General features: G+C 39.3%; 1 protein-coding gene across 1 annotated transcript in view; it reads left to right on the top strand.

Annotated features, from left to right (window-relative positions):
* CD53 (CD53 molecule) overlaps positions 1 to 20,695 on the top strand; it is a 28,878-nt gene extending 8,183 nt beyond the window's left edge. Inside the window, exons 3-9 of the mRNA XM_007977619.3 lie at positions 11,833 to 11,912; positions 12,789 to 12,977; positions 14,769 to 14,843; positions 15,402 to 15,497; positions 17,423 to 17,503; positions 18,584 to 18,667; positions 19,895 to 20,695. Coding sequence (XP_007975810.1) covers positions 11,850 to 11,912; positions 12,789 to 12,977; positions 14,769 to 14,843; positions 15,402 to 15,497; positions 17,423 to 17,503; positions 18,584 to 18,667; positions 19,895 to 19,966 — 660 coding nt within the window. The 5' untranslated portion in view covers positions 11,833 to 11,849 and the 3' untranslated portion in view covers positions 19,967 to 20,695. The remainder of the gene's footprint in view (positions 1 to 11,832; positions 11,913 to 12,788; positions 12,978 to 14,768; positions 14,844 to 15,401; positions 15,498 to 17,422; positions 17,504 to 18,583; positions 18,668 to 19,894) is intronic.
* The last annotated feature ends 6,290 nt before the right edge of the window (positions 20,696 to 26,985 follow it).

Below are 26,985 nucleotides of genomic sequence, written 5' to 3'. Positions count from 1 at the left end.
TAGAAAAATTAAATATATATTTTATTTTCCAAATCTTTTTGTTTGGTCTTTTCTATTTCAGGAGAACTAGATTGAGGAATAGGGGTAAGAAATGATTTTAACACCTCATATGTTTTAAAACTTGTTAAAGTTTACTTGTTAAAGTAAATTTGAACTTATGGCTTACTCTATATCAGGAGCAAATAAAGGCATTCAAGAATTATTCCATGGTTTAGTCTTCTTAAAATAACTATTGTAGAATCTCAATATTTATAACATAGAAGACTTAAATTGTAATGATTTTGAGATGAGAATTCCTTAGATCATTTATTTATTTTCCAACTCTTTAAAAAAATTCTGACAAAATTCAGACTGATAAAAAAGTTGAAAAAATATTATGAAAAATTTCTAAATTCTTTTCACCCAGATTTCCAAAATGTTAACATTTTACTTCATTTGTTTATTCTTCTCTGGCTCTCTCATTTAAGAGTAATTAGTAACTTGATTGATGCCCTTTCCCCTAAATACCTTAGTGTATATTTCTACAAACAAATGCGTTCTCTTATATGACCACTTTACAATGATCAAAACCAGGAAATTAACACTTATGCAATATAATTAACAATCTGGGATTTTATTCAGATTCCACCAATTACCTCATTAATAGTCTTTATAGCAAAAGGAAATTTTTAGTCATGCATTGCCTTCAACTCTAACTTTTGTCTCCTTTAGTCTGGAACACTTCCTGCGTTTTTCTTGCCATTGATATTCCTGGAGAGTAAGGTCAATTCTTTTTTAGAATGTTTCTCCATTTGAGTTTATCTGATGCTTCCTCATGATTAGATTCAGGTTATTTAAATTTTTGATAGGAATACCAACAAAGTGGCTTTTCTTATCCCACAAAGAGTCTTGCTTAATCTGAGCACAGCCAGCCTGCAGAAACCATGGACAGGGCTCTAGCCAAGGGACCCTGTCTGTAAAGTTCTGTATATTTCTACATAGGAGGAAAGAGAACCTCTGGTCTCTTGACTCTGTAACAGTGCTAACTGTTTTAGGTGACTGTTCCTGATTTAGGGAGTAAGCTTATTAGAAGAGTCCCTGTCCCACTTCAGCTGTTAGTAGTGTCTTGATAAGCTCCCAAATGGGAGGAAGTGAGATTCCAAGATATCTGGATTTGTCTTTCTTCATTTTTTCTCTCCTCTTTTCTTCTTCCTTATTTCTCTCTTCTTCTATAAATCACCAAATCCCCTCCCCTAACAGTGGCCTAGATGAAACAAAATTTTTACCAGATTACAATTTTAGGAAGGAATAAGGTAACAGACATTCCTTGATAAGTTGATGGAGAGATGAGCCAACACTAATACATGAGAGTTGATGCTTTGGCTTTGTTTTATTTTACTCCTGCTTCTTTCTCTACAACTGCTTATTGCTCTTCAAAAGGACGTACAGCAATAACTCTGATTGCATCTCAGCCACTGCTCATAGGAGTTCAAACTGCAGAGGCACAAGCTGATGAAAAATGGAAGGTCTTCTCCTGGATGCTCAACACATTGCACCAAATGAATTGGGAAGTAACAGGCACAAAACCAGAGCCTGGGATAGTGGAAAGAGCTTGGGCTTTGGAGGCTGAAAGACCTTGGCCTTCACCCTGCCTTTGATGATTCTTAGCTGGGTGACCTTGTGCCAGTCCTTGACTTCTCTGCAGAATGGGGCTAATGACACCTACGTTGTCAGGCTGATTTGAGGATTATAAATAAGACATTTATGAGGAACTCAGTATTTTGTGGGATTCAGTGAACTATCTATTATGTATCTAAATTTGTTTGAGCAAGAAAGCCTAAATTTGGGAGCCCTCATTGGGAACAGATTTTCGCTCCTATTTAGAAAAAAATTTTCTTAATCACAGCCTCAATTTTCTTTGCTAAGGAACAAAGAGTGCTACAGGCTCTGTGTAGGAAGGGATAGGGAGCCGTAATTACCTCGCAAATGCTCTTGTATGTAAATTGACAAATCTGTATATAGAGAAATGTATATAGAGAAGTGTCTGGAAGGATGTTTGCCAAAATGCTAATGATGGTTATCTCTGGGAGGTGGGATTTCAGAAGACTTTATGCTTTCTTCTTTATACTTTTCTTTATTTTTTAAATGTAGATTTTTTTTTTTTTTTTTTTTTTTTTTTTTTTTTTTAAGAAAGCATGCTTACATTTGCTTTCTATTGCTGGATTTTTCAACTTTTCCTAATAGATTTCAATGGAGTCAGAAATGTGTTCTAATAATATATATTCTCACTCTTAGCTTACAAAGGTATTGCTCTACCAAATTCTTCCATTCACTGAAAGAAAACAATTATGCATCTTAAAGAAAGTGTGCTTACATTTGCCTTTTATTGCTGGGATTTCCCAACATGTCTTAACAGATTTCAGTGGAGAAAGAAATGTGTTCTAATAATGTATTCTCAATCTTAGCATACAAAGGTTTTTTCTATTAAACACTTTTCTTCACTGAAAGGAAGTCTTACAGAAACTATACTTACGTTTATTTATTTATCTTTTATTACTGAAATTTGAAATTTTCAATTTGTCCTAATACGTACAAATGGAGAAAGAAACATGTACTTTTCTCTATTGTTTGATTTTCTAAATTGTTTTTACAAATGGCACAAGAAATCTCTTTTTAAAAGTTATGAAACAAGCAAAGGATTATTCTGGCCCCATGTATATTTTATTCCTAAAAATCTATTAGAAGCTAAGGGTTACCCTTAGGAATGGACTGGTAGGTAAGCTCTGAACTTGATCTTTCAGTGAGTATTCACTGAATAAGGCAGATACTCAGGGACTGGGCCATCCTGGAAATAGTATCTCATTTAGCCCTCAGAACAACCTCTGAGGTAAGTATTAATAGCCCTATTTCAAAGATACAGTGAAAGACAGGTTAAGCAAGTTGCCCAAGGTCACACTTCTGATAAGTAGTACTACCAGAATTCAAAACTAGACCTGTCTGATTCCAAAGCTAGTGTTTATCAAACTGTGTTCCAAGGAATACTATATTCTTTGAGCTGTTAATAAGTAATCTCCAACATAAAAATAGGTTTGCAGTTATATAAGTATGTGTTTCTCTTTTCACAGCGCACATTAGCATATAAGAAGCTTTTCTCTTACACTGTTTTTTTCTTTATCTTGGCTTTTGTTTGAGGAGCACTTATTAATATCTCATAAGTGTAATGGTCTATGTAGCACCAAAGCTGTCTTACTGGGGCTCCAGACCAGCTTGTAACATTGGATCAGATAAGGCTGAAGATGAAGAACTGATAGAGGTTTTTTTTTTTTTTTAACTTAAAAGTTTTTTAAAAATAGAGATGGGGTTTCGCTATGTTGTTCTGGCTAGTCTTGAACTGCTAGGCTCAAGGGCTCATCCCACCTCAACTTCCCAAATTGCTAGGATTACAGGTGTGAGCCACCATGGCCAGCCTGATAGAGGTTCTTAAAGCCTCTATCCAACCTTAACCACTTCTAAGCTTGATTAAATTCACGAGTAGATTACGTGATGCTGTTAGTACAGGTCAAAAAAAGACAGGGATGGAATTAGAAATCCACAGGTCTACCAGCTCAAGCCCATTGGAGGAAACTAAAGGGTAAAGTTGATCCCTAACCTCCATGTTGAATTGTGGAAGGTAGCCACAGCTAAGTGCAGTTTGGTCATGCAGATTTCCTGGAAACTGATGTTGGTGGCTTTCTGCGTAGATCTATGAGTCATGGAGCTGAGAGTCATAGACTTTGACTGTGGGAGAGGTGTCAGTTCCTCTAGATGGTAGTTGGAAGGGGTGGGAGGCTTAATCACTGCCCAATAGCAGTGAAGAAGGGGAAAGGGAAATGGAGCAGCATTCTCTCTGGGGCCCTTATGGCATGTGGCAAAAGTAGTGACAATCTTCACCAGGTGAGAAGATTTTCTTACTCAGTTTAGTATGAGTCTGAAAAGGTAGAAAGTGGGAGAGGAAGGAAGAAGAGGTTCTTCTTCCTGTCTGTGAAGGAAAGAATCGGTAGGAATGTCCCTAAGTTTGGGCACCTAGCCAGTTGGTGCTCTGTGGACAATCAGGTTACAGGGGCCTGAACTAATTGTCATAGGATACCAGGATGTTGGGGCTGATGTGACTCTAGGAGGCATCTGGCTCAATGCCTTTCTATTATTGATGGGTAAGTTAGTTATTTGCCTATGTCCAAAACATTAGTTTATTAGTAGACTAAAAATTCAAGCCCAAGGCTCCTGACTCTGCAGTGTCATGTTCATTCCACTACATCAGATAATTCTGAGGTAATGAGGCTTTGAGAATTCAAAGATGAATAGCATAGATCTTACCCTCAAGGAGCTCACATTCTAGTGAGGGAATAGTCACTTATAAAACAGAATGGTTAGTACAATGGCAGAGGTACAAAGGTATTACAGATACTCCTTAGGGCAAGTGAGGGTTGGGTGTGAACACTTAGACATAAACAGAGACGACTTCCTGGAAAAGTGACACTTGAGCTGAATCATTAGGATGATCAGTAACTAACTAGAATAAGAGACCAAAAAGAAAAGGGAAAATTTCAGCAAAGAAACACATTAGCAAAGTAAAGAAGGAAGCATTAAGACAAGGATTCAATATTGCTTGCTAAATTTTAAAGTATAATACAGGGGGTGTTGCCGTGAGTGTGAATTGATGGACACGAGTAAATTAGGAGGGGCCTTTGATGTAAATGTACATGCATAAATCCATCACCACAGTCAAAACACTGAGCATATGCATCAGTCACTACAGATTCCTTGTGACCTTCTGTAGTCCCTTTCTCTCACCCTTCCCTGCTCCCTCTATTCACCTCCTACCCTCCCCTACCTTCATCCTCAGACAACCATTGATCTGCTTTCTGTTGCTATAGATTAGTTTTCATTTTCTAAAATGTTATATAACTGGAATCGTACAGAATGTACTCTTTTTTATTTACCCTCTTTCATTCACCATGATTATTTTTACATTCACTTATGCTGTAGAGTGTAACAATAGTTCATTTTTTTAAATTGCTAAGTAGTTTCCATTGTAAAATCATACCACTCTTTATTTATACATTCACTTGTTTATGGACATTTGGGTTGCTTCCAGTTTGGGTTATTACAAATAAAACTATGAACTTTCCTGTACTAGTCCTTGTATGGACATATGCTTTCATTTCTTTTGGGTAAATACCTAGGAGTAGAATGGCTGGATCATATGATAAGTATATGTTTAACTTTGTACAAAACCAGCAAACTGCTTTTGAAAATTGCTATACCATTTTACATTCCCTCCAACAGTGTGTAAGAGTTCCAGTTTCACCACATCCTCGCCAACACTTGGTGTGGTCAGGTTTTGAAAACATTTTAGCCATTCTAGGAGATGTGGAGTGGAATCTTACCATGGTTTTAATTTGCATATCCTTAATTACTAATGAAGTAGAGATTTTTTTCATGTGCTATTTGCCATCCATATAATATCTTCTTTCTTTAAGTGTCTGTTCTGATCTTTTGCCCATTTTAAAAATTGAATTGTTTATTTTCTTACCATTGAGTTTCAAGAGTTGTTTTTATACTCTGGATACATGCCTTTTATCTTCTGTGTGATTTGGAAATATTTTTTGCCTTATGCGCCTTGTCTTTTCATTCTCTTAACAGTGTCTTTTGAAGAGCAGAAGTTTTTAATTTTGAAGTCCAATTTATCAACTTATTGTGCCTTTGGTGTCTTATCTGAGAACTCTTTGCGTAATCAAGGTTGTAAATATTTTCTCCTAAATTGCCTTCTGGAGAATTATAGTTTTGGATTTTACCTTTAGATCTATGATTCACTACTAGTTACGATTTCATATGGAGAGAGGTATAACTGCAAGTTCATTTTTTGCATATTAATAGACAATTGTTTCAGCACCATCTGTTGAAAAAAGTATTGTTCATTCTCTAATGTATTAATTTTGTATTTTTTTGAAAATCAGTTGTCCATATACATATGGACTCTCTATTCTGTTCTCTTGATATGTTTATTTAACACCAGTGCTATGCTGTCTTTATTGTTGTAGTTTTATAGAAAGTAATATATAATTAGGTAGTGTTTGTATTCCAATTTTGTTCTTTATCAAACTCATTTTTACTGTTCTAAGTCTTCTGCATTCCCAAATGAATTTTAGAATTAATTGCTTGAAGTCTACAAAAAATTCTGCTGTAGTATTGATTTGGATTACAATCTATAGATAAATTTAGAAGAATTGACATCTTAAAAATATTGAATTCCTGGTAGATGGATGTGGTATATCTCTCCATTATTTGCATCTTTTCAATTTCTTTCAGCAATGTTTGTTTTTAAGTTTGCAACATACAATTATTTCACAACTTTTGTCAGATTTATGCCTAAGTATTTCATATATGATGCTATCGTAAATGATACTTTAAAAAAATACTTGATTTCTAATGGTTACTAGTGCATAGAATGCTATTATTTTATGTAGATTGAATCTTGTGTCTAGCAACCTTGCTACACTTACTTGTTAGTTCTAGTAGTTTTTTTGTAGATTTATTTAGATTTTCTACAAAGACATTCATGATATCTATGAACAAAGACAGTTTTCCTTTTTTGCTTTCCAATTTGGATGCCATTCTTTTCATATTTCATTTGCACTGCCTAGAAACTCCAATACAATGCTCAATAGAGTAGTTAAGAGTAAACAGACTTATTTTCTTCCTTATATAAGGGTAAGACATTTGGTATTATATCATTAAGTATGATGTTCCTAATTTTATGCCCTTCATAAATGCCTTTTATAAGTTTGCGTAAGTGTTCTTCTATTCCTAGTTTGCTAAGTTTTTTTCAGAAATAGATGTTGAATTTTGTCAAATAAATTTCCTGTATCTATTCAGAAGATAATTTGTTTTCTCTTTCAGTTTGTTAATATGATTAATTAAGTACCTTTCTCAATGTTAAAATAACCTTGCATTCCTGAGAGTAGCCCCATTTGTTCATAATTTCTTATCATTTTTCTATATTGTTAGATGTTTTTTACTAAAATCTTGTTTATGATTTTCACATCTTGTTCTGAGGAATGTCGGTCTGTGGTTTTATTTCTTGTAATATCTTTCTGCTTTTAGTAATTGAAAATTCTGCCCTCACAGGATAAGCTAGACAGTGTACCTTCCTTTTCTATTTTCTGGAAGATTTCATATAGAATCAGTATTATTTCTGCCTTACATGTTTAGTAGAAATCATCAATAAGACATCTGGACTAGCAGTTTTCTTTATGAGAAGATTTTTAAACTCCAAAATCAGTTTCTTATTAGAGATAGGATTATTCAGGTTATCTATTTCTTGAGAGAGATTTGGTAATTTGTGCCTTTCGATGAATTCATCTATTTCATCTAAGTCGTATTGGCATCAAGTCATTTATTATATTGACTTATCCTTTTGATATCTATAGAATTTGTAGTGTTGTTCTGTCATTCCTAGTATTGATAATTTTTGTTCTCTATTTTAAAATTGATTACCTGTGTATAAGTTTATCAATTTTATCAGTCTTCTAAAAGAGCCAGCTTTCGTGAGGTTTTTTTTGTTTTGTTTTGTTTTTCTGTCTAATTGATTTCAGTGTTTATCTTTATTACCTACTTCCTTCTGCTTATTTTGGGTTTAATTTGTTATACTTTTTCTAGTTTCTCAAGATGCAATCGGAAATCATTAATTTGAGACTACTCTCCTTTCAGCTATAGACATTTAGCACTAAAATTCACCCCGAAATATTGCTTCAGTGACATTCACACATTTTCAACATGTTTTTAAAGTTTTTCTCAATTCAGAATTCTAATTTTCTCTTTGATTTCTTCTTTGATCTATGAACTGTTTAGAGGTACGCTATTTAGTTTCCCAATTTGAGGAGATTTTCCAGGGATATTTCTGTTATTGATTTCTAATTCAATTCCTTCTAAATTTATTGAAACTTGGTTTATGTCCAGAATGGTCTATCTTGGTAAATGTTTCATGTAACCTTGAAAAGAATGTATATTCTGCTGTTGTGGGGTGGAGTGTTCTATCACAATCAGTTAGTTTAAGTTGATTGGTGCTGTTGTTCAAATATTTACTGCTTTTCTGTCTACTGATTCTATCAATTATTAAGAGAAGGATATTGAACTATTCAAGTATAACTGTATACTTGTCTATTTCTTCTTTCAGTTCTGTTCATTTCTGTCTCAAATTTTGACGAGGTGCAAAAACGCTTAAGATTTTTATGTTCTTTAGCTCAATCAGTCCCTTTATAATTATAATCTTCTTTATCCTTGATGATTTTTTCTGTAATAGTGTTTGTTTTAGTCTAATATAGACACTCCAGCCTTTTTTTCCTTTTATTAGTGTTAGTATGGTATATCTTTTTCTGTCGTTTTACTTTAAAATGTATTTGCTTCTTTATATTTTAAATGCATTTTTTGTAGGCAACATAATTGGGTCTTGTTTTTATAATTCATCTATTTATTCCTGCTTCATATTTTAAGTATTCAGACCATTTCATTTACTGTGATGTTGATATGGTTGGGATTTTAGCATATTTGTTTTTTATTTGTCCATTTTTCTATTTGTTCTTTATTTTTCCCATCTGTTGTTCCCCCTTTTCTCTTTTTCTGGCTTCTTTTGATTAATCTAGTATTTTTAAAGATTTTTACCTTCAAGTGAGGTTACCACTTCACATATAAGAAGCTCCCAATGGTATACTTCCATTTCTCCCTTCCCAGCCTCTACACTATTATTATCATAAAGTTTACTTTTACATTTATTATTAATGCAATGCAATATTGTTATTATTTTTGTTTGAACTGTTCAGTATCTTTTAAAAAGATTTAAGACCAGGTGCAGTCGTTCAAGCCTGTAATCCCAGCACTTTGGGAGGCTGAGACAGGCGGATCAGCTGAGGTCAGGAATTCGAGACCAGCCTGGCCAACATGGTGAAACCCCCTCTTACTAAAAATGCAAAAAATTAGCTGGGCTTGGTGGTGCATATCTGTAATCCCAGCTACTCAGGAGGCTGAGGCGTGGAAATTTCTTGAACCTGTGAGGCGGAGGTTGCAGTGAGCCAAGATCATGCCACTGCACTCCAGCCTGGGTCACAGAGCAACACCTTGTCTCAAAAAAAATAAATAAATAAAAATAAAAATAAATTAAAGAGATTTAAATAAAAAGAAAAAAGTATTGTGCATTTATTCCTGTAGCCATCTTTTCTGGTGCTCTTTGTTCCTTTGTGTAAATCTGTAATTCCATCTGGTCTCATTTTTCTTCTACTTAGAGGATTGCCTTTAACATTTCTTGTAGTATGGATCTACTGGTGTGGAATTCTTTCACCTTTTGTATACCTTAAAGTCCTTTTTTTAAGTTAGTAAAATGTATTTTTGTTGGGTATAGATTTTTAGGATGACAATTTTTTTTCTTTAGTATTTTAAAGGTGTTGCTCCACTTTCTTCCAGCTTGCCTATTTTCCAGTAAGAAGTCTGCTATTATCCTTACAATTGTTCCTTATTCCTTAACAGGTCTTTTTTCCCCTGGTTGTTTTAAGATTTTCTTTTTATCACTGTTTCTTGAGTACTTTGATACTGATAAAGGGCTGGGAAACACCCAAATTCATCATTCACTCCTGATAAACAGCGTAGTTCTTTAAGACTTAATAATTGGCAGGTCGTGGTGGCTCACGCCTATAATCCCAACCCTTTGGGAGGCTGAGACAGGTAGATCATAAGGTCAGGAGTTCGAGACCAGCCTGGCCAACATAGTGAAACCCCGTCCTTACTAAAAAAAAAAAATACAAAAATTAGCTGGACGTGGTGGCGGGCACCTGTAATCTCAGCTACTCTGGAGGCTGAGGCAGGAGAATCGCTTGAATCCGGAAGGCGGAGGTTGCAGTGAGCCTAGATCATGCCACTGCACTCCAGCCTCGGTGAAAGAGCAAAACTCTGTCAAAAAAAAAAAAAAAAAAAAAAGACTAAATAATCATGGGTTCAATTTACTGAGTACCGGTCTCGCTGTATCCCAGTCTGTGTGATAAGATCATTTAATCTTCACATCCACCCTAAGAGGGATAAGTATTGGCCTGTTTTACATAGGTAGGAAGAACTTGTGACTAGAACTGTTAAGTTTGGTGTCCAATTCTCACAAAGCTGTTTAATGGCATATGTAAGAGGAAAATTCGAGTTTGACCTCAAAGCCTGGGTAGTAAATCATCACACTTGACTCTTGATATATATTCAAATACATTTATAATCCAATTAATTTTATTTTAATTTTATTAAAGTAATGATGTAGATTTAAGGATAATCCTGAGGAGTAAGACAAGAAGAAAAAGGGGGAAAAAAGCACAAAGTAAAGGAAAAGGGTATGAAATAGATGTAAATTTTTGGTGTTTACAACAGAGAAATTCACTTTATTGTGGAAGAGAAGTAGCTCACCAGGATTATCTACAGCCTGGATGAACTATTCCCTCAAGACCATGTGATTCCCAGGTACCTTGAAACTGCAAAGAAGATACTATGGATTGCACAACTGATCCATGCACTGGAAAAGGCATAATGTTAATGGAACACTGCCTCAACATTCTGCTTTAAATATCAGTCCGGTGCACAGTTTTAAAAATGAGTCACTTTATAGAATATCATTACCTCTGACAGAAAATTCAAAATTCTGGCCAGGCACGGTGGCTCATGCCTGAAATCATCCCAGCACCTTGGGAGGCCGAGGTGGGTGGATCACTTGAGGTCAGGAGTTTGAGGTCAGACTAGGCAACATGGTGAAACTTCCTTTCTACTAAAAATACAAAAATTATCCGGGCATGGTGGTTCATGCCTTTAGTCTCAGCTACCTGGGAGGCTGAGATGGGAGGATCACTTGAGCCTGGGAGGCGAAGGTTGCAGTGAACCAAGATTGTGCCACTGCACTCCAGCTTGGGTGACAGATTGAGACTCTGAAAAAAAAAAGAAAGAAAGAGAGAGAGAGAGAGAAAGGAGGGGAGGGAAGGGGAGGGGAGGGGAGGGGAGGGGAGGGGAAGGGAGGAGAGGTCAAAATTCTGTATCTGGATTTCTAGAATTGAGGACCAGACATTGGAAACTGATGTCCTCACTAAGAAAATGATATTCTAGTTGAAAAAAAAAATAAAACTTACATTGCTATCTTTTTTTACTTCCCCATTGCATATTTGTTGGCTTGTTTTATCTCTGCTGTAAGACTGTTATCTTCTGGAGGATAGCTACTGCTTAGTCACAGTTGTGTTTTCCACAACATCTAGAACAGAAAACATTATAAATGTTTCTGCAGTAAAAGAATAAATGAGGCGTGGCTATGTTCTCCCCACTTTCATGTGGAGAAGTTTACTATCAAATGTAGTATGTACATGAATCATAGAGTATTTAAGAAACTGGCCCATCAAGCTGTTGGCTTTCTTGATGGCTGATTGACCAGTTCATCCCTGACTTCAAGGTCTTAAGTAAGTGCCCAGACACTAGTTGCTAATGCTGCAGATAGAGCTGAAGCACTGGCCTGGTCTTTGTCACTGTGACCCATCCTCTTCTAAGAATGGCTCTATTTTCTTCTACAGTGCTTAATTCAGTGTTAAGCATTGTTGACTTACTGAATTGGACAGAAACTGAATGTCTTAGATGAGCCAGTTGGTATTTCAGTTCAGAAACTAGGAAAGTGGAGAGTTTGGGGAAACTTTCCAGAGGAGAGCCACAGCTTAACCCCAAGGTAATGCTAGAGATCCCTGAACATTTGCACACTCTGATCTCTGGCTACCTTACAGAGCCAGGTAACTTAATTTCTTCTTCCTTATTCCTTAGGGCAAGAATATCACAGCATGGGCATGAGTAGCTTGAAATTGCTGAAGTATGTCCTGTTTTTCTTCAACTTGCTCTTTTGGGTAAGTGTATCTCTTCTGAGCATGGTTAAGCTCACCTTTCCCCAGCTAAGCTCTCCTCTCTCCTCTACTGAAGAGGCTGGTGTGGGGTAAAATGCATGCATGTTTGGGTCATGTCCAGCACAACCATCCTAGAAACAAAGGAATAATAATTTTTCCCCTCTTTCTGCCACAGAATAAACCTGCAAAATTGAAAGGTACTAGTGCAGTTATTAATGGAGGTGCTGTTTCTCTCTGAGGGCTTTAGTTTACTACTACTTATAGCTCATATGTATAGGTGAGAAACCTGAGACTGTGTGCTCTGGGTATTGAGTGCCTCTGTTTTTCTTGTCTTTTTTTTTTTAGATTCCTTGAAACAATAAGTGAATGAAAGGAAAGTCACCCTTTCCGGGGAGGTTTCACTGTACAAAATTCAGCAATTGAATTTCAGATACAGGATGGGTTGGTACTTGTGTATATGAGAAGATTATTATAAGTTTGGCTTCTCTAGTTTTCTGCCTAGCAAGATGAGCTTCCTCAAGCAGGACATCTTCTCTGCATGGTCATGGTTTCCACAGGGAAAGCCATGTGTGAGCGACTGAAAAGATAAGGAACAGGAAGTTAGACCTATATATAGTGAAGATATTGTGCGGCTCACAGGAGTGCTCTTTCCTTGGTATTTCGAAATGGGTAGGAAGAGTTGTGAGTAGGTCTTCACATGAGAAAGCTGAGATTGCCTCTCCAATGTAAGCATGGAAAAGTTTGGTAAAAAAATTGTTCATGAGACTCTGATTGAGCCAGTTAAAAATAAAGTGATTCTGATCTCAAGGAAGTGAGAATATGAGGAGATACCCAAGAACCACATTTTGCTTCAGGATGTTGTGGGATTCTTCCTTTCAGATCTGCGGCTGCTGCATTTTGGGCTTTGGGATCTACCTGCTGATCCACAACAACTTCGGAGTGCTCTTCCATAACCTCCCCTCCCTCACGCTGGGCAATGTGTTTGTCATCGTGGGCTCCATTATCATGGTAGTTGCCTTCCTGGGCTGCATGGGCTCTATCAAGGAAAACAAGTGCCTGCTTATGTCGGTGAGTCCTTACAGAGATGTGGTGCCCCAAGTCAGGGAGATGGTGCCTAAGTCCCAGGCAAGATGTTTTTTGGTAGGTCACTTATAGGCACAGAAAGATCTTAGGAAAATGAGATTGGTACCTCAGATCAGCCAAGTCTTCCCAGACCAATAGTATATTATGTATGACTAAGGTCCCATGGACAGGTGAGAAAGGGCATTGCTATCCCCCTTGGTAGCCATTTTACACCGCTGATAATGAGCTTTGTCATTATTATAATTCCCCTTCATAGCATTTTATTTTTTCTTTATGTCTGGATGAAACCAGGTGTCATCTATCTTCCAAAATCCTCCTCATGCTAGCTATTATTATGTACTTTCAGGATCTGACTCAGAGTCACTAACTAATGGAAAAATAATTTCTAGATTCTTTCCTCCCCAAATGCCAGAGGATGCTTCCTTAACTCATATATGCACAAGGTACTCCGCAGAGATCCAACTTAGTTGAGGGCTCTGACTGCAGCCATTAAGGTGTAATGTGAGAGATGCTAGCGCCTTTTGCATATTGCCTGTCAGGTACTATCCCGAGGAGTACGTTAAGGCTTAGGTTTTGCCTGTAAGCACAGTGACTGTAGAGCACTGAGCTCTGCATTTCTCTAGTGTTCCCCGAACAGAGCTTGGTGTAACAGTGCCACTCTACCAATAGACGTGGGTTTCTAATCAGCTTGGTTCTTCCTTAAGTCATCTGGTTAATCTTTTTTTCCATTATGGTTCAACTTTTTCGTGGTGTTTTTTTTCTCTTTTCTTTCTTTCTTTTTTTTTTTTTTGGAGATGGAGTTTCGCTCTTGTTGCCCAGGCTGGAGTGCGATGGCACGATGTTGGCTCACCACAGCCTCTACCTCCCGGGTTCAAGCCATTCTCCTGCCTCAGCCTCCCGAGTAGCTGGGATTACAGGCATGCGCCACCATGCCCGGCTAATTTTGTATTTTTAGTAGAGACAGGGTTTCTCCATGTTGGTCAGGCTGGTCTCTAACTCCTGACCTCAGGTGATCCACCTGCCTTGGCCTCCCAAAGTGCTGGGATTATAGGCGTGAGCCACTGCGCCCAGTCGGTATGGGTCAACTCTTAAACTGCAGCCAAGAGAAGGAATAAAAAAAAAGTCCCTCTTCTGAGTTAGTTCTCAGACTAATGGCAAAGGATGGAAGATAGCAGACATGGGGTAAGGTAAATGTTTTAAGCAGTCAAAATTAATGTTGGGGTAAAAAAGGTAAAGGAGAAGGAATAAGTGAAAATGTTTTATGTTGTGTGTTATTAGCATAAAGGGAGTAAGCATCGGAAGCTGGAAACAAATATGAGTTAGAACCATGGCTAGGACCCTTCTTTTCACCATTGTATAGGCCTCCTCTCAGCCACTACCAGCAGTCCTCCACGCAGAGGTATCCTGATCTTGTAGAAAGGACCAGGCCCCAAATGATCTAGTTTATTGACCTTTTGCTTAACTGCTTCAATAGGTAGATGTCAAAATTGCTTAACTTATTCAACAGATGGTGTTGTGTATGTATTACGCATATAGTGCTCTGATAGGCACAGCAGGTAGGAGAGAACAAAGAAGACAGTTGATCTGCCCTCTAGAGTCTAATTGTAGAAAAAAAACACATATTTTCACAAAACAAAAGAAGGCTTACAAAGGCCTGAGGAGGCAGAACAGGAACATCCTGCACATGTGCAAATACCCCTGGATGCTCCCAGAGCTGAGTGGGAGTGGGACGAGAATGGGGATCAGTGCTGTGAGAATGTATCTGCTTTGTCCCAGTTCTTCATCCTGCTGCTGATTATCCTCCTTGCCGAGGTGACCTTGGCCATCCTGCTCTTTGTGTATGAACAGAAGGTAAGTTATAAAGAGCACAACTCATTATCTTAATACTGAAAGTGGGGAGTATGCAGTGGAGAAGTTGTTACAAAATTACAAAATAAGTCCTATAATAGAGATAGAAATGAAATGGAAGGATAGAGGAAAGAGAGAGTAATTGTAATTGGGGGGAGAAAAAATTTGTATGAAAGAGATTGTATCTGAGTGGTATCTTGAGGGGTGCCTGGAAAGAACAGTAAAACAAATGTCTCTTCCTCTACTTGCTTTCCTCTGTGTATTTAGCAGGAGAGAATGTCTGCCTCAGTGCCTAAGGATAGTCCTTGCTTTAATTACCCCTTTTCCTCCCTTGTAAAGCCAGAGCTCTAGAAGGAAGCAAGCCTACTAAATACTTCTTCCTTCAATGTCATCTCATGCTCAGCATGCCCATAGATAAACACCCTCCCCTCACCCTTAGTTCTGAGGAGACCATTTGGAAGGGAAGAGCAAGTGGAACCACTAACCTATACTGGAAATTCCTTATTCCTTGAACTCACCTGCTTTTTACCATGTCTCCTCTGCTGGAATGTGCCTGCCCAGCTGAATGAGTATGTGGCTAAGGGTCTGACCGACAGCATCCACCGTTACCACTCAGACAACAGCACCAAGGCAGCGTGGGACTCCATCCAGTCATTTGTGAGTACAAGTGGAATCCTCTTCAGATCAGCCCAGACGTCATGTTCAAGTCTAAAACCCTGGGGGCTAGTTCCTTTTTCTGGAAGTTTAAGAATCTAAGGTCCACACTGCTGAATCCCAGAATAATGCCTTGGCTATCACAAATATGGGAGCCCAGTAATTAGTCTGATTCATACAAAGTTCTCTACATTCTCTCTTTCATCCTTTTCTAACGTGAATAGGTTTATTATCTAAGTTCTACTAGGATGTGAAGACCCAAACACAGCAAACTGGATTAGTTTATGTATTTTCCAAAATTTTACTGAAAACAGCATTGTATAACAGAAGAAATTGCCATTGAATTCCTGAGTTGCCCAAATCAGGCTTGTTACATAGCCCACCAACACCCCATTCCTCATGCGCTGTTTCCACCCACAAACATGTATATGTATATGTACAGCATATACAAGCTCTACGTTCCTGACGTGATGTGTTGGGAGATAAAGATGGAGCCTTGCACCAGTATAAACGATTTGTGTCTCAAAACAGTACCACTATGACTGCACGCTGGCTTAGTGTGGAGTAGACGAAATGGCACAGGAATTAGAACCTGGAGACCACAATTGGGTAGCCTTGGGGAAGTCACCTAACTTCTTTAGATCTCCAATTCTTTATTTTTTCAATTCAGTTTAGAAAACTTTTAATTATATAATTTTTAGAAATATGCGAAAGTAAAGAGAAAAACAGAAAAATGAATCTCTCAACTCTTCAATAGTTAATATTTTTCCAATGTCATCTCCTCTAATTCCCCACACTTTTTTGCTAGAATATGTTAAAACAAATACTAGACAATATATTATTATTATTATTATTATTATTATTATTTTTTTTTTTTTTTTGAGACGGAGTCTCGCTCTGTCGCCCAGGCTGGAGTGCAGTGGCGCGATCTCGGCTCACTGCAAGCTCCGCTTCTCGGTTTCACACCATTCTCCTGCCTCAGCCTCCTGAGTAGCTGGGACTACAGGCGCCCACCACCATGCCCGGCTAATTTTTTGTATTTTTAGTAGAGACGGGGTTTCACCGTGGTCTCGATCTCCTGACCTTGTGATCCGCCCGCCTCGGCCTCCCAAAGTGCTGAGATTACAGGCATGAGCCACCGTGCCCGGCGACAATATATTATTTCACCCACTAAATATAAAAGAACTTCTTTTTAATACACCTAAAATTTTGTAATTTCTTAATACCACTAATAAAGTATATAATTAAATTTCCCTAATTTTCTCAAAAAATTTTAATTGACTTGTTCAAATCAAGATCTTAACAAGGCCTATGTGTTTATATTTGAATGATAGGTCTCTCTATTTATCTTTTAATCTATAATAGTACCCCTCTTTGTTCTTGCTTTTTGTGGAAAGAAATTAGGCTGTTTGTTCTTTAGACTTCTCCACTCTCTAGATCTGGCTAGTTGCTTTCTCGAGTATTTTGGTATCAGGGAGTCTCTGTCTCCCGTAAGCCCCGTGAACTTAAAAGTTTGATGTGGTTTTTGTTTTGTGATAAGATTGCCATAGCTGTCACTTCCTATTGCATCATGTAAGCAGGTACATCATGTTTGATGGTCCTACTTTCTGTGATCTTAAGACTGTCTGGTGAGTCCAAGGGTGGTCAGCCTAATCCCTCCATTATGCAGTCCCTGGGTGCCTTATTCTTGATCTGTAAAATGTGACTAGATTAAGCACAGGGGTCTCTACTCCACAAGGATCTTATGGGAATGAAATGGTATAACAGATTAGAAAGCACTTTGTTTCAAGGAGCCCATAGTAATCAGACCAATTCTGGACTTCTGCTATAGAGTCAGTTCTGAAGGGCCCACCTTTTCCTCTAAGGTCCACAGCTTTTTTTCACTGTCGACTTTCTAACCATCATCATTTTGGGGGTTTGGCTTTTAGCTCCGGTGCTGTGGTATAAATGGCACGAGTGATTGGACCAGTGGCCCACCAGCATCTTGCCCCTCAGATCCAAATGTGGAGGTAATTTTGTTAGCAATGTTTCTGTTATTGACCTCTTTGTTTAAATGTTTAATTACCTTGGAAACTGCAGTCATAGAAGACCTAGACCTTTTATCGAGAAACAGGGGACCTTGAATAAAAGAGAGGCCAAGGCAACAACCTTGGGTAATTAGAAAAGTCAGAAAAACATAGGAACAAAATCATTTAGACTAGAGACTATGATTGATCTTGCTACACTAGACTATTACATTAGAGAGGAACAGTTTGTGTGAAAGTAGCAGAGGGTTGTGTCTAGATATTTCTTAAGCAAGAAGTAGGTCTCCTTATGGTTAAAAGTGAAATGAATAGGGTCAAGATAGAAAAGTTTTCCCCTCTCCCTCTTTCTCTGCTCTTCTTCCTTGGAGATGGCAGAATCCGGCCCCTTAGGGAAATGAATCATAAGTGAAGGAGTAAGGAGTTGAGGGAGACAGAGTTAGTGGAACTATTGAAACAACCTGTCCAATTAATTTGGATCTCCAGAATAGGCTCTGAGAAGAAGCATAACTATCTTCCAACTAGACCAAATCCCTGAGGTCTTGTGTCCTCCTGTTATCTGCTCCTGAAGGGGTTTGGAAATCTCCAGGATTTTTCAGGTTTGTGGAGAAAGACTAGGACACGCACTGACCAGAGCTGCCCTGGTGCTTGGTAGGGCTATGATGGATTTACTGAATCTTGAAGCAGAAAGTGAAATGCAAACCAATTTTAGTATTGCATGCCGTATGTTAATCTCTGATCAGCACTGAGTGTTCAAAGACAGTAGGATGTTGGTGGCTGACCTGCCTCTTAGAAGCTAGTTTAACTCAGTGGGTAAGGATCTAGGACTTCTACATTAGGTACCACTGTAATGATAACAACACCAGAAAAATCTCTAGTTTAATATTTCCCACCTTATGCCTGTTTCTTCATTCATGCAAAGAAAATAAAAATATAATACCTCAGTCTCTTTGTATTACATAAAGCAAAATGCAAAGCACTGTATCTTCCAAATAATCCTCTTGATATGGTGCAATTTGTAACTGAAATGTTTAGAGTGGCATCATTTGTAACTGAAATGTTTTCTAGGGTTGCTATGCGAAAGCAAGACTGTGGTTTCATTCCAATTTCCTGTATATCGGAATCATCACCATCTGTGTATGTGTGATTGAGGTAAGCACTTAATCACAGGGTTACTGTGAGGATTACATGAGTTAAGTCAGGTAAGGTTTCAGAATAGTACCAGGTACACAGTATTTACACAATAAATGTTAGCTATTTTTACTAGTATCTGAATTCCCCCAGCCAAGTAGCAAATAATGTAATTAACAATTTACTTTAAGGTATATAGAAAATGTGCTGTAAGAACATCTCTTGGCAGGGTATGGTGGCTCACGCCTGTAATCCCAGCACTTTGGGAGGCCGAGGCGGGCAGATCACGAGGTCAGGAGATCGAGACCATCCTGGCTAACACGGTGAAACCCCGTCTCTACTAAGAATACAAAAAATTAGCCGGGCATAGTGGCGGGCGCCTGTAGTCCCAGCTACTCCAGAGGCTGAAGCAGGAGAATGACCTGAACCCCAGAGGCGGAGCTTGCAGTGAGCCGAGATCGCGCCACTGCACTCCGGCCTGGGCGACAGAGCGAGACTCCGTCTCCTTAAAAAAAAAAAAAAAGAACATCTCTCTGGTCAATTTATTCCTCAGAGATATGGGTGATTCACCTGATTCGCAGTCAAACAGAAAGCCAACAAGCAGACTCCCACTTTGATCCTTCCTCAGCTGGTCTCAAAAAGATGAATTGATAAAGTATTTCATTTGAAAACCTGATCTTGCATGTTAAGGGGCTGATGATGAAAATTGTAATCAATTTCCTCTTTGTTTCTGTGCTTAGTTTGACAAGTGATGGGTGAATTGAGGGTAGTTTTTTGTCCTTTTTAATAAAAAAGGACAAAAATAATGTGATATTTCTAACATTTTTCCACCCAAGTGTTGGCTATATCATAGATTAGTTAAAACTCAACCAGGAAGCTCAGAGAAAATGACTTTTCTCTGCTTGGAAACAAAGGAGGCACAGAGCATGGATAGAAATAAGTCATTGCACAGTGTTCAGTGAGCAGAATATGACCATCCTAGTAGTAGGGCTTCTGTGACTTCCTCAGAAGATAAAACATGCTCCAGTACTTTACAGCCTGTTATCTTGTCATCATTGACCCCGTTTCTCTCCCCACTGCTATTCTTTAACTAAAGGAAAGAGCTCCTGAGAGAGACTTGAAAGTAATGGTGGGAAGGGTGGTTTCAGTGTAATGGATACATTCTTTTTCTCAGAGGCCAATCCCAGGAATTGTGAAAGAAATGGCTTTTCTTATGAAGACTTCAAATTTTCCCAACTCTTTTCACAGGTGTTGGGGATGTCCTTTGCACTGACCCTGAACTGCCAGATTGATAAAACCAGTCAGAGCATAGGGTTATGATCTGCAATTGTCCTGTGGTGAAGAGACTTGTTTCATCTCTGGAAATGCAAAACCATTTATAGCATGAAGTCCTAAATGATCACCTGCTGGATGATCCTCCTCCCAGCCTTTCCCTTTTTAGGTCCTTGTCTTATACAACCAGAGAAGTGGGTGTTGGCCATGCACATCCCACCTCAGGCAGCAAGACAATCTTTCACCCACTGATGGCAGCAACCATGTCTCTCAAAGTGGTGAAACTAATATCTGAGCATTTTTGAGACATGAGAGGCAAAGAAAAACTGGATCTAATGGCCCAACATCAAAGGTGAACCCAGGACATGAATTTTTGCATCTTCCCATTGTCGAATTAGTCTCCAGCCTCTAAATCATGCCCAGTCTTCTCCCCAACGTCAAGCAAGAGACAAGTTGAAGGGAATTCTGGGGCCAAGCTCACTGGACCATTGTCACAACCTTCTGTTTCTCTTTGACTGAGAGCCCTGGCTACAGGAATTACACAGTTCTCTTTCTCTAAAGGGCAAGATCTCATTTCAGTTTCTTTATTAGAGGGCCTTATTGATGTGTTCTAAATCTTTCCAGACAAAAACTATCCAGTGATTTATATCCTAACTTCAACCAGTAACTTAGCTGATAATCACAGTAAGAAGACTTCTGGTATTATCTCTCTATCAGATAAGATTTTGTTAATGTACTATTTTACTCTTCAATAAATAAAACAGTTTATTATCTGAATCACAATATTCCTATATATCAAACACTCCTTCCATGACCCAGCCTGATTACCCTGATTAATGCACCAAGCCAGGTGTATATTAATTATCTACTGCTGCATAAAATATTACTCCAAAATTTAGTGGCTGAGGACAACAAACATTTATTATCTCCTGGTTTTTGTGGGTCAGGAATCTAGGAGCAGCTTGGCTGGGTGATTCTGGTTCACAGTATCTCATGTAACTGCAGTCAACATGTCAGCCTGGGCTGCAGTAACCTTAAGGCTCAACTGAAAGAGGATCTACTCTCAAGCTCTCTCACCTGGCTGTTGTCAAGCCTCAGATCTTTGCCACTTGTGCCTTTCCACAGGGCTTCCTTATGACATGGAAGCTGGCTTCCCCGCATTTAAAGACATCCAAGAAAGAGCATGAGATTCGGCACCCAAAACAGAAGCCACAGTTTGTTGTTGTTGTTGTTGTTTTGAGACAGCGTCTGGCTTTGTCACAGGCTGGAGTGCAATGGTGCAATCTTGGCTCACTGCAACCTCCGCCTCCCAAGTTCAAGCGATTCTCCTGTTTTAGCCTCCTGAGTAGCTGAGACCACAGGTGTGTGCCACCATGCCTAACTAATTTTTTTTTGTATTTTTAGTAGAGATGGTGTTTCACCATGTTGGCCAGGCTGGTCTTGAACTCCTGACCTCTGGTGATCCACCCGCTTCAGCCTCCCAAAGTGGTGGGATTACAGGCGTGAGCCACGTCACAGTTTTTTTTTTTATAACCTCAGATGTGCCACCATATCATTTCTGCCATATACTGTTTTTAAAAAGTGAGAATATGGCACATGTATACATATGTAACAAACCTGCACATTGTGCACATGTACGCTAGAACATAAAGTATAACTAAAAAAAAAAAAAAATTAAAGAAAAGTGACTTGAAATGTTCAGCTCACATTCAAATAAAAAAAAGGGAGATTATAGACAAGGGTGTAAATCTGTAGTGGATAGAGATCATTGGAGGTCATCTAAGAGGTTGCCAACCCCACCATATTTGTTTGGTCAAAAAAAGAAGCTAAATTGAATTGTCTATAAGCTAAATTTAATTATCTACATATAACCACACTTTGTAAGGCAGAAAATAAGACCACATCTAATAGGTAGCCAAATGTAGAGAAGTCAGAGAAAGGGATAGAGAAGAACTGGTTTCTCTTCTTGAAGTTTTATGTATCATCTCCCCTCTCCCTTTAAAAAAATTAGTCGGCCGGGCGCGGTGGCTCACGCCTGTAATCCCAGCACTTTGGGAGGCCGAGGCAGGCGGATCACAAGGTCAGGAGATCGAGACCATGGTGAAACCCCGTCTCTACTAAAAAATAGAAAAAAATTAGCCGGGCGCAGTGGCGGGCGCCTGTAGTCCCAGCTACTCGGGAGGCTGAGGTAGGAGAATGGCGTGAACCCGGGAGGCGGAGCTTGCAGTGAGCCGAGATTGCGCCACTGCACTCCAGCCTGGGCGACAGAGCGAGACTCCGTCTCAAAAAAAAAAAAATAAAAAAAAAAAATAAAATAAAATAAAAAATAAAAAAATAAAAAAATTAGTCATTTCAGTGGTAGTCTATAGAAAAGCCTACAGCTTTTGCATTTTCCTGAGACAAAGAAGTAGCAGAGGAGACATTCTCTCTCTTGCTGTTTTTTGTTTTTGTTTTTTTTCTGAGACAGAGTTTTGCTCTTGTTGCCCAGGCTGGAGTGCAGCGGCGCAATCTTGGCTCACTACAACCTCCACCTCCTGGGTTCAAGTGATTCTCCTGCCTCGGCCTCCTGAGTAGCTGAGATTACAAGCACACACCACCACGCCTGGCTAATTTTTGTATTTTTAGTAGAGACAGGGTTTCAGCATGTTGGTCAGGCTGGTCTCGAACTCCTGACCTTGTGATCTGCCCGCCTTGGCTTCCCAAAGTGCTGGGATTACAGGGGTGAGCCACCTCGCACCCAGCCTTTTTTTTTTTTTTTTTTTTTAAGATGGAGCCTCACTCTATCACCAGGCTGGAGTGCAGAGGCCTGATCTTGGCTCACTGTAACCTCCACCTCCCTAGTTAAAGCAATTCTCCAGCCTCGGCCTCCCGAGTAGCTGGGATTACAGGTGCACACTACCACGCCTGGCTAATCTTTGTATTTTTACTAGAGATGGGGTTTCACCATGTTGGCAAGGCTGGTCTTGAGCTCCTGACCTCAGATGATCTACCTGCCTCAGACTCCCAAAGTGCTGGGATTATAGGCGTGAGCCACCATCCATGGTGAGACATTCTCTTGATTGTCACAAGTTTCAAAAGTATCTCACATTAAACATGCACAAAATGAAACTTATCATTCTATCTTCCAAATCTGCTTCTCTTCTTTGTTCCCCATATTAGTGAGTGATAACATCTCCCACCTAGTTTTCCTAGCCAGAAGCCTAGGCTTTGTCCTTAACTCTAGCCTGTCTTTTACTCCCAAAAACAAGTCACCGTCAGTCATGAGGCTCTAAGGATTCACCCACCAAGTATCATTAATTCACTCATTCTCCCTATTTCATTAACTGCCTGTATTCCTTCAACAGTCTACTATCTGCTCTTCTAGTATTCACCATTGGCCGTTATCTACACTATTCTGCATATAGCAGCCAAAGTAATATTTCTAAAACATAAATGTAGTAATGACACTTTTATGCTTGAAACTCTTCAATGACTGTTGTTCTTAGGATAAAGTCTAGATTTTTTTTATTTATTATAGCTGTCAAGCCCTACATGGGATGGCCCACTCTTAGCTCTCTAGCCTTCCTCTTGCCATTCTCATTTTGTTTTACTCACCAAGAGAATACAGCATATAGTGCATCTTAAAAGAAGCATGCTTAGATTTACATTTTAAATGGGTATATGTAAACCTCTCATAATAAGGCTTTGTGAACAAGGGCAAGAAACATCCTTTAATAGCATGCTCCCACTTGCTTACAGCGATCAAATCAAACCAAATCAATCACTAAAAAAAAAAAAAAAAAAAAAAAAAAAAAAAAAAAAAAAAAAGGAGTACAGACTGAAAGGCAGAAGGAAGAAAGAATTCTAAAGAATAAATTTCAGGCATTAAAAAAAGTGATCGCAGATGGAAAGTCTGAAACACAAGAAGGATCAAAGAGAAGAGAAGAGGTAAATACGTGGAAAATATAAATGACCACTGATTTTATAAAAGTTATAACAATGTATTCTTTGAGTATAAACAAAAGATAGAAGGTATAGTGAAATGGTGGAATAGAATACCAGTTTCCCCTCCCCACCCAAGGACACCAATTTAACAACTAACACACAAAAAAAACACCTTTACAAAAAACAAAAATCAGGTGAGTCCTCATAGGACCTGCTGTTAAGTTTGTATCACTGAAAGGCACGCTGGAGAGAGTTTTGAATCTCTAATGCGACCCTCGGCAGCAGCAGCGTGATGCGGAGAGCGTCTCTGGGTGCCGGGGGAGGGAGAACACAGCAATTGTGAGGCACTGAACTCAGTGCCATCCCGTTAGAGCAGAAAGGAAACTGGACCAAACTCTGCTGGTGCCTACCCATGGAGGGAGCATTTAAATCAGCCCTAACCAGAGGGAAATTGCCAATCCCAATTGTCGAAACTTGAGTTCCTGCAAACGTCATCACCAACGGCTACAGTGCTATGTGTTTCTAAGTAAACTTGAAAGGCAGTCTAGGCCATAAGGATGGCAAATCTTAGGTAAGTCCTAGCATTGAACCAGGCCCAGAGACAGTGGACTGGGAGGGGCATGTGACCTACTAAGACACCAGCGGGGGTGGCTAAGGGAGTACTGGCATCACCCCTCCCCTAACCCCAGGCTGCACAGCTCACAGCTCCAAAAGAGACACCTTCCCTCTGCTTAAGGAGAGGGGAGGGAAGAGAGAGAAGGACTTGTTTTGCATCTTGGATACCAGGTCAGCCACAGCAGATAGGACACCAGTCAGAGTTGCAAGACCCCTGTTTCAGGCCCTAGCTCTTGGATGACATTTCTAGACAACCTCTGGGCCAGAAGGGAACCCACTGCCTTGAAAGGAAGAACCCAGTCCTAGCGTCATTCTTTACCTGCTAAGTGAAAAGCCCTCAGGCTCTGAATAACCAGCAGTGAAACCAAGTTACTATGTCGAGGGCTTTTGGTGACCCTCTGAGACTTGCTGGCTTCAGGTGAGATTCATTACTAGCTGTGGTGGCTATTGGCTGAAACTCCTTCTACTTGAGAAAAGTGGAGGGTAAAGTAAAGGGGACTTTATCTACCACCTTAGGTACCAGCATGGGCACAGGGGAATAGAGCACCAAGTAGGCTCCTGAGGTCCCTGACTCCAGGACTCGACTCTTGAATGGCATCTCTGGACCTGTCCTGGGCCAGAAGGGAGCCCACTGCCCTGAAGGGTGAGTCCCAGGCCAGGCAGCATTCACCACAAGCTGACTTATGAGTACTTGGACCTTAAAGGAACATCAGCAGTAGTCTGGCAGTACTCCCTGTGGCCTGTGATGGTGGTGGCTACAGGGTGAGGCTCCTCTGCCTTTGGAAAGGGGAGGGAAGAGTGGGGAGGACTGAGTCTTGTGGTTTGAATGCCAGCACAGCCACAGTACAACAGAATACCAGCTAGAGTTCTAAGGTTTACCACCCTAGTCCCTGACTCCCATACAGCACCTCTGGAATCACCCAGGGTCTAGAGGAACTTGGTGCCTGGCTGGCTTTGCCATCTGCTGATTGTAGAGCCCCAGGGCATTAAGTGAACATAGGCAGTAATCAGGGAGTGGTTACAGCAGGCCTTGGGTGAGACCCAGTGCTGTGCTGGCTTCAGGTATGACCCAGCACAGTCATAGTGGTGGTGGCCACAGGCACGCTTGTGCCACTCCACCCCCAGGTTTAGGTGGCTCAGAACAGAGAGAGGGAGAATCCCCTAGTTTGGGAGAAAGTGAGGGAAAAGAACAAGATTCTCTGCCTGGTAATCCAGGGAATTCTCCCAGATTTTATCCAAGATCATCAAGGTAGAACCTCTATGAGTCCCTAAGAACCACAGCATTACTGGTCTTGGGGTGCCCCTAAAGCAGATACAGCTTAGATTATAACACTCAAGTCCTTTTGAATGTCTGAAAAGCCTTCCCAAAAAGGACAGGTACAAATAAGCCCAGATGGTGAAGACAACAGTAAATACTTAACTCTTCTATGCTCAGACACTAAAGGACATCTATTAGAATCAACACCATCCAGGAAAACATGACATAACATGGCGTCACCAAAAAACTAAAGAAGACACCAGGGACCAATCCAGGGAAACAGAGAAATGCAACCTTTCAGACAGAATTCAAAATAGCTGTTTTCAGGAAACACAAAGAAATTCAGGGTAACACAGAGAAGGAATTCGGAATTCTATCAGATAAATTTAATGAAGAGATTAAAATAATGAAAAAGAATCAAACAAATTTTGGAGCTGAAAAATGCAATTGACATATTAAAGAATGCATCAGTCTTTTAATAGCAGAATTGATCAGGAAGAAGAAAGAATTAGTGAGCTTGAAGACAGGCTATTTTAAAATGCAGTCAGAGGAGATTTAAAAAAAAGGAATGAAAAACAATGAAGCATGTCTGCAGGATCTAGAAAATAACCTCAGAAGGGCAAATTTAAGAGTTATTGGCCTTAAAGAGGAGGTAGAGAAAGAGATAGGAGTAGAAAGTTTATTCAAAGGGATAATATCAGAGAATTCCCCAAACCTAGAGAAAGGTATCAATATCCAAGTATAAGAAGGTTATAAAGCACCAAGTTGACTTAATCCAAAAAAGACTACCTCAAGCCATTTAATAATCAAACTCCCAAAGTTCAAGCACGAAGAAAGGATTCTAAAAGTAGCAAGAGAAAAGAAACAAAAAACATACAATGGAGCTCAATACATCTGGCCGCAGACTTTTCAGTGGAAACCTTACCAGCCAAGAGAGCATGACATATTTAAAGTGCTGAAGGAGAAAAACCTACCCTAGAATAGTATAACCAGCAAAAATATCCTTCAAAAATGAAGGCAAAATAAAGACTTTCCTAGACAAACAAAAGCTGAGGGATTTCATCAACACCAGATCTGTCCCACAAGAAATGCTAAAGGGAGTACTTCAATCAGAAAGAAAGGGATGTTAATGAGCAATAAGTAATCATAGCTCCTGTACAAAGTACAAAGCTCACTGGTAATAGTAAGTACACAGAAAAACAGAGAATATTATAACACTGTAACTGTGGTGTGTAAACTACTTCTATCCTAAGTAGGAAGACTAAACAAT

Source organism: Chlorocebus sabaeus, chromosome 20, assembly GCF_047675955.1.
Source record: "Chlorocebus sabaeus isolate Y175 chromosome 20, mChlSab1.0.hap1, whole genome shotgun sequence".
Taxonomy (NCBI): domain Eukaryota; kingdom Metazoa; phylum Chordata; class Mammalia; order Primates; family Cercopithecidae; genus Chlorocebus; species Chlorocebus sabaeus.
This window is presented reverse-complemented; position numbering and strand designations above follow the sequence as displayed.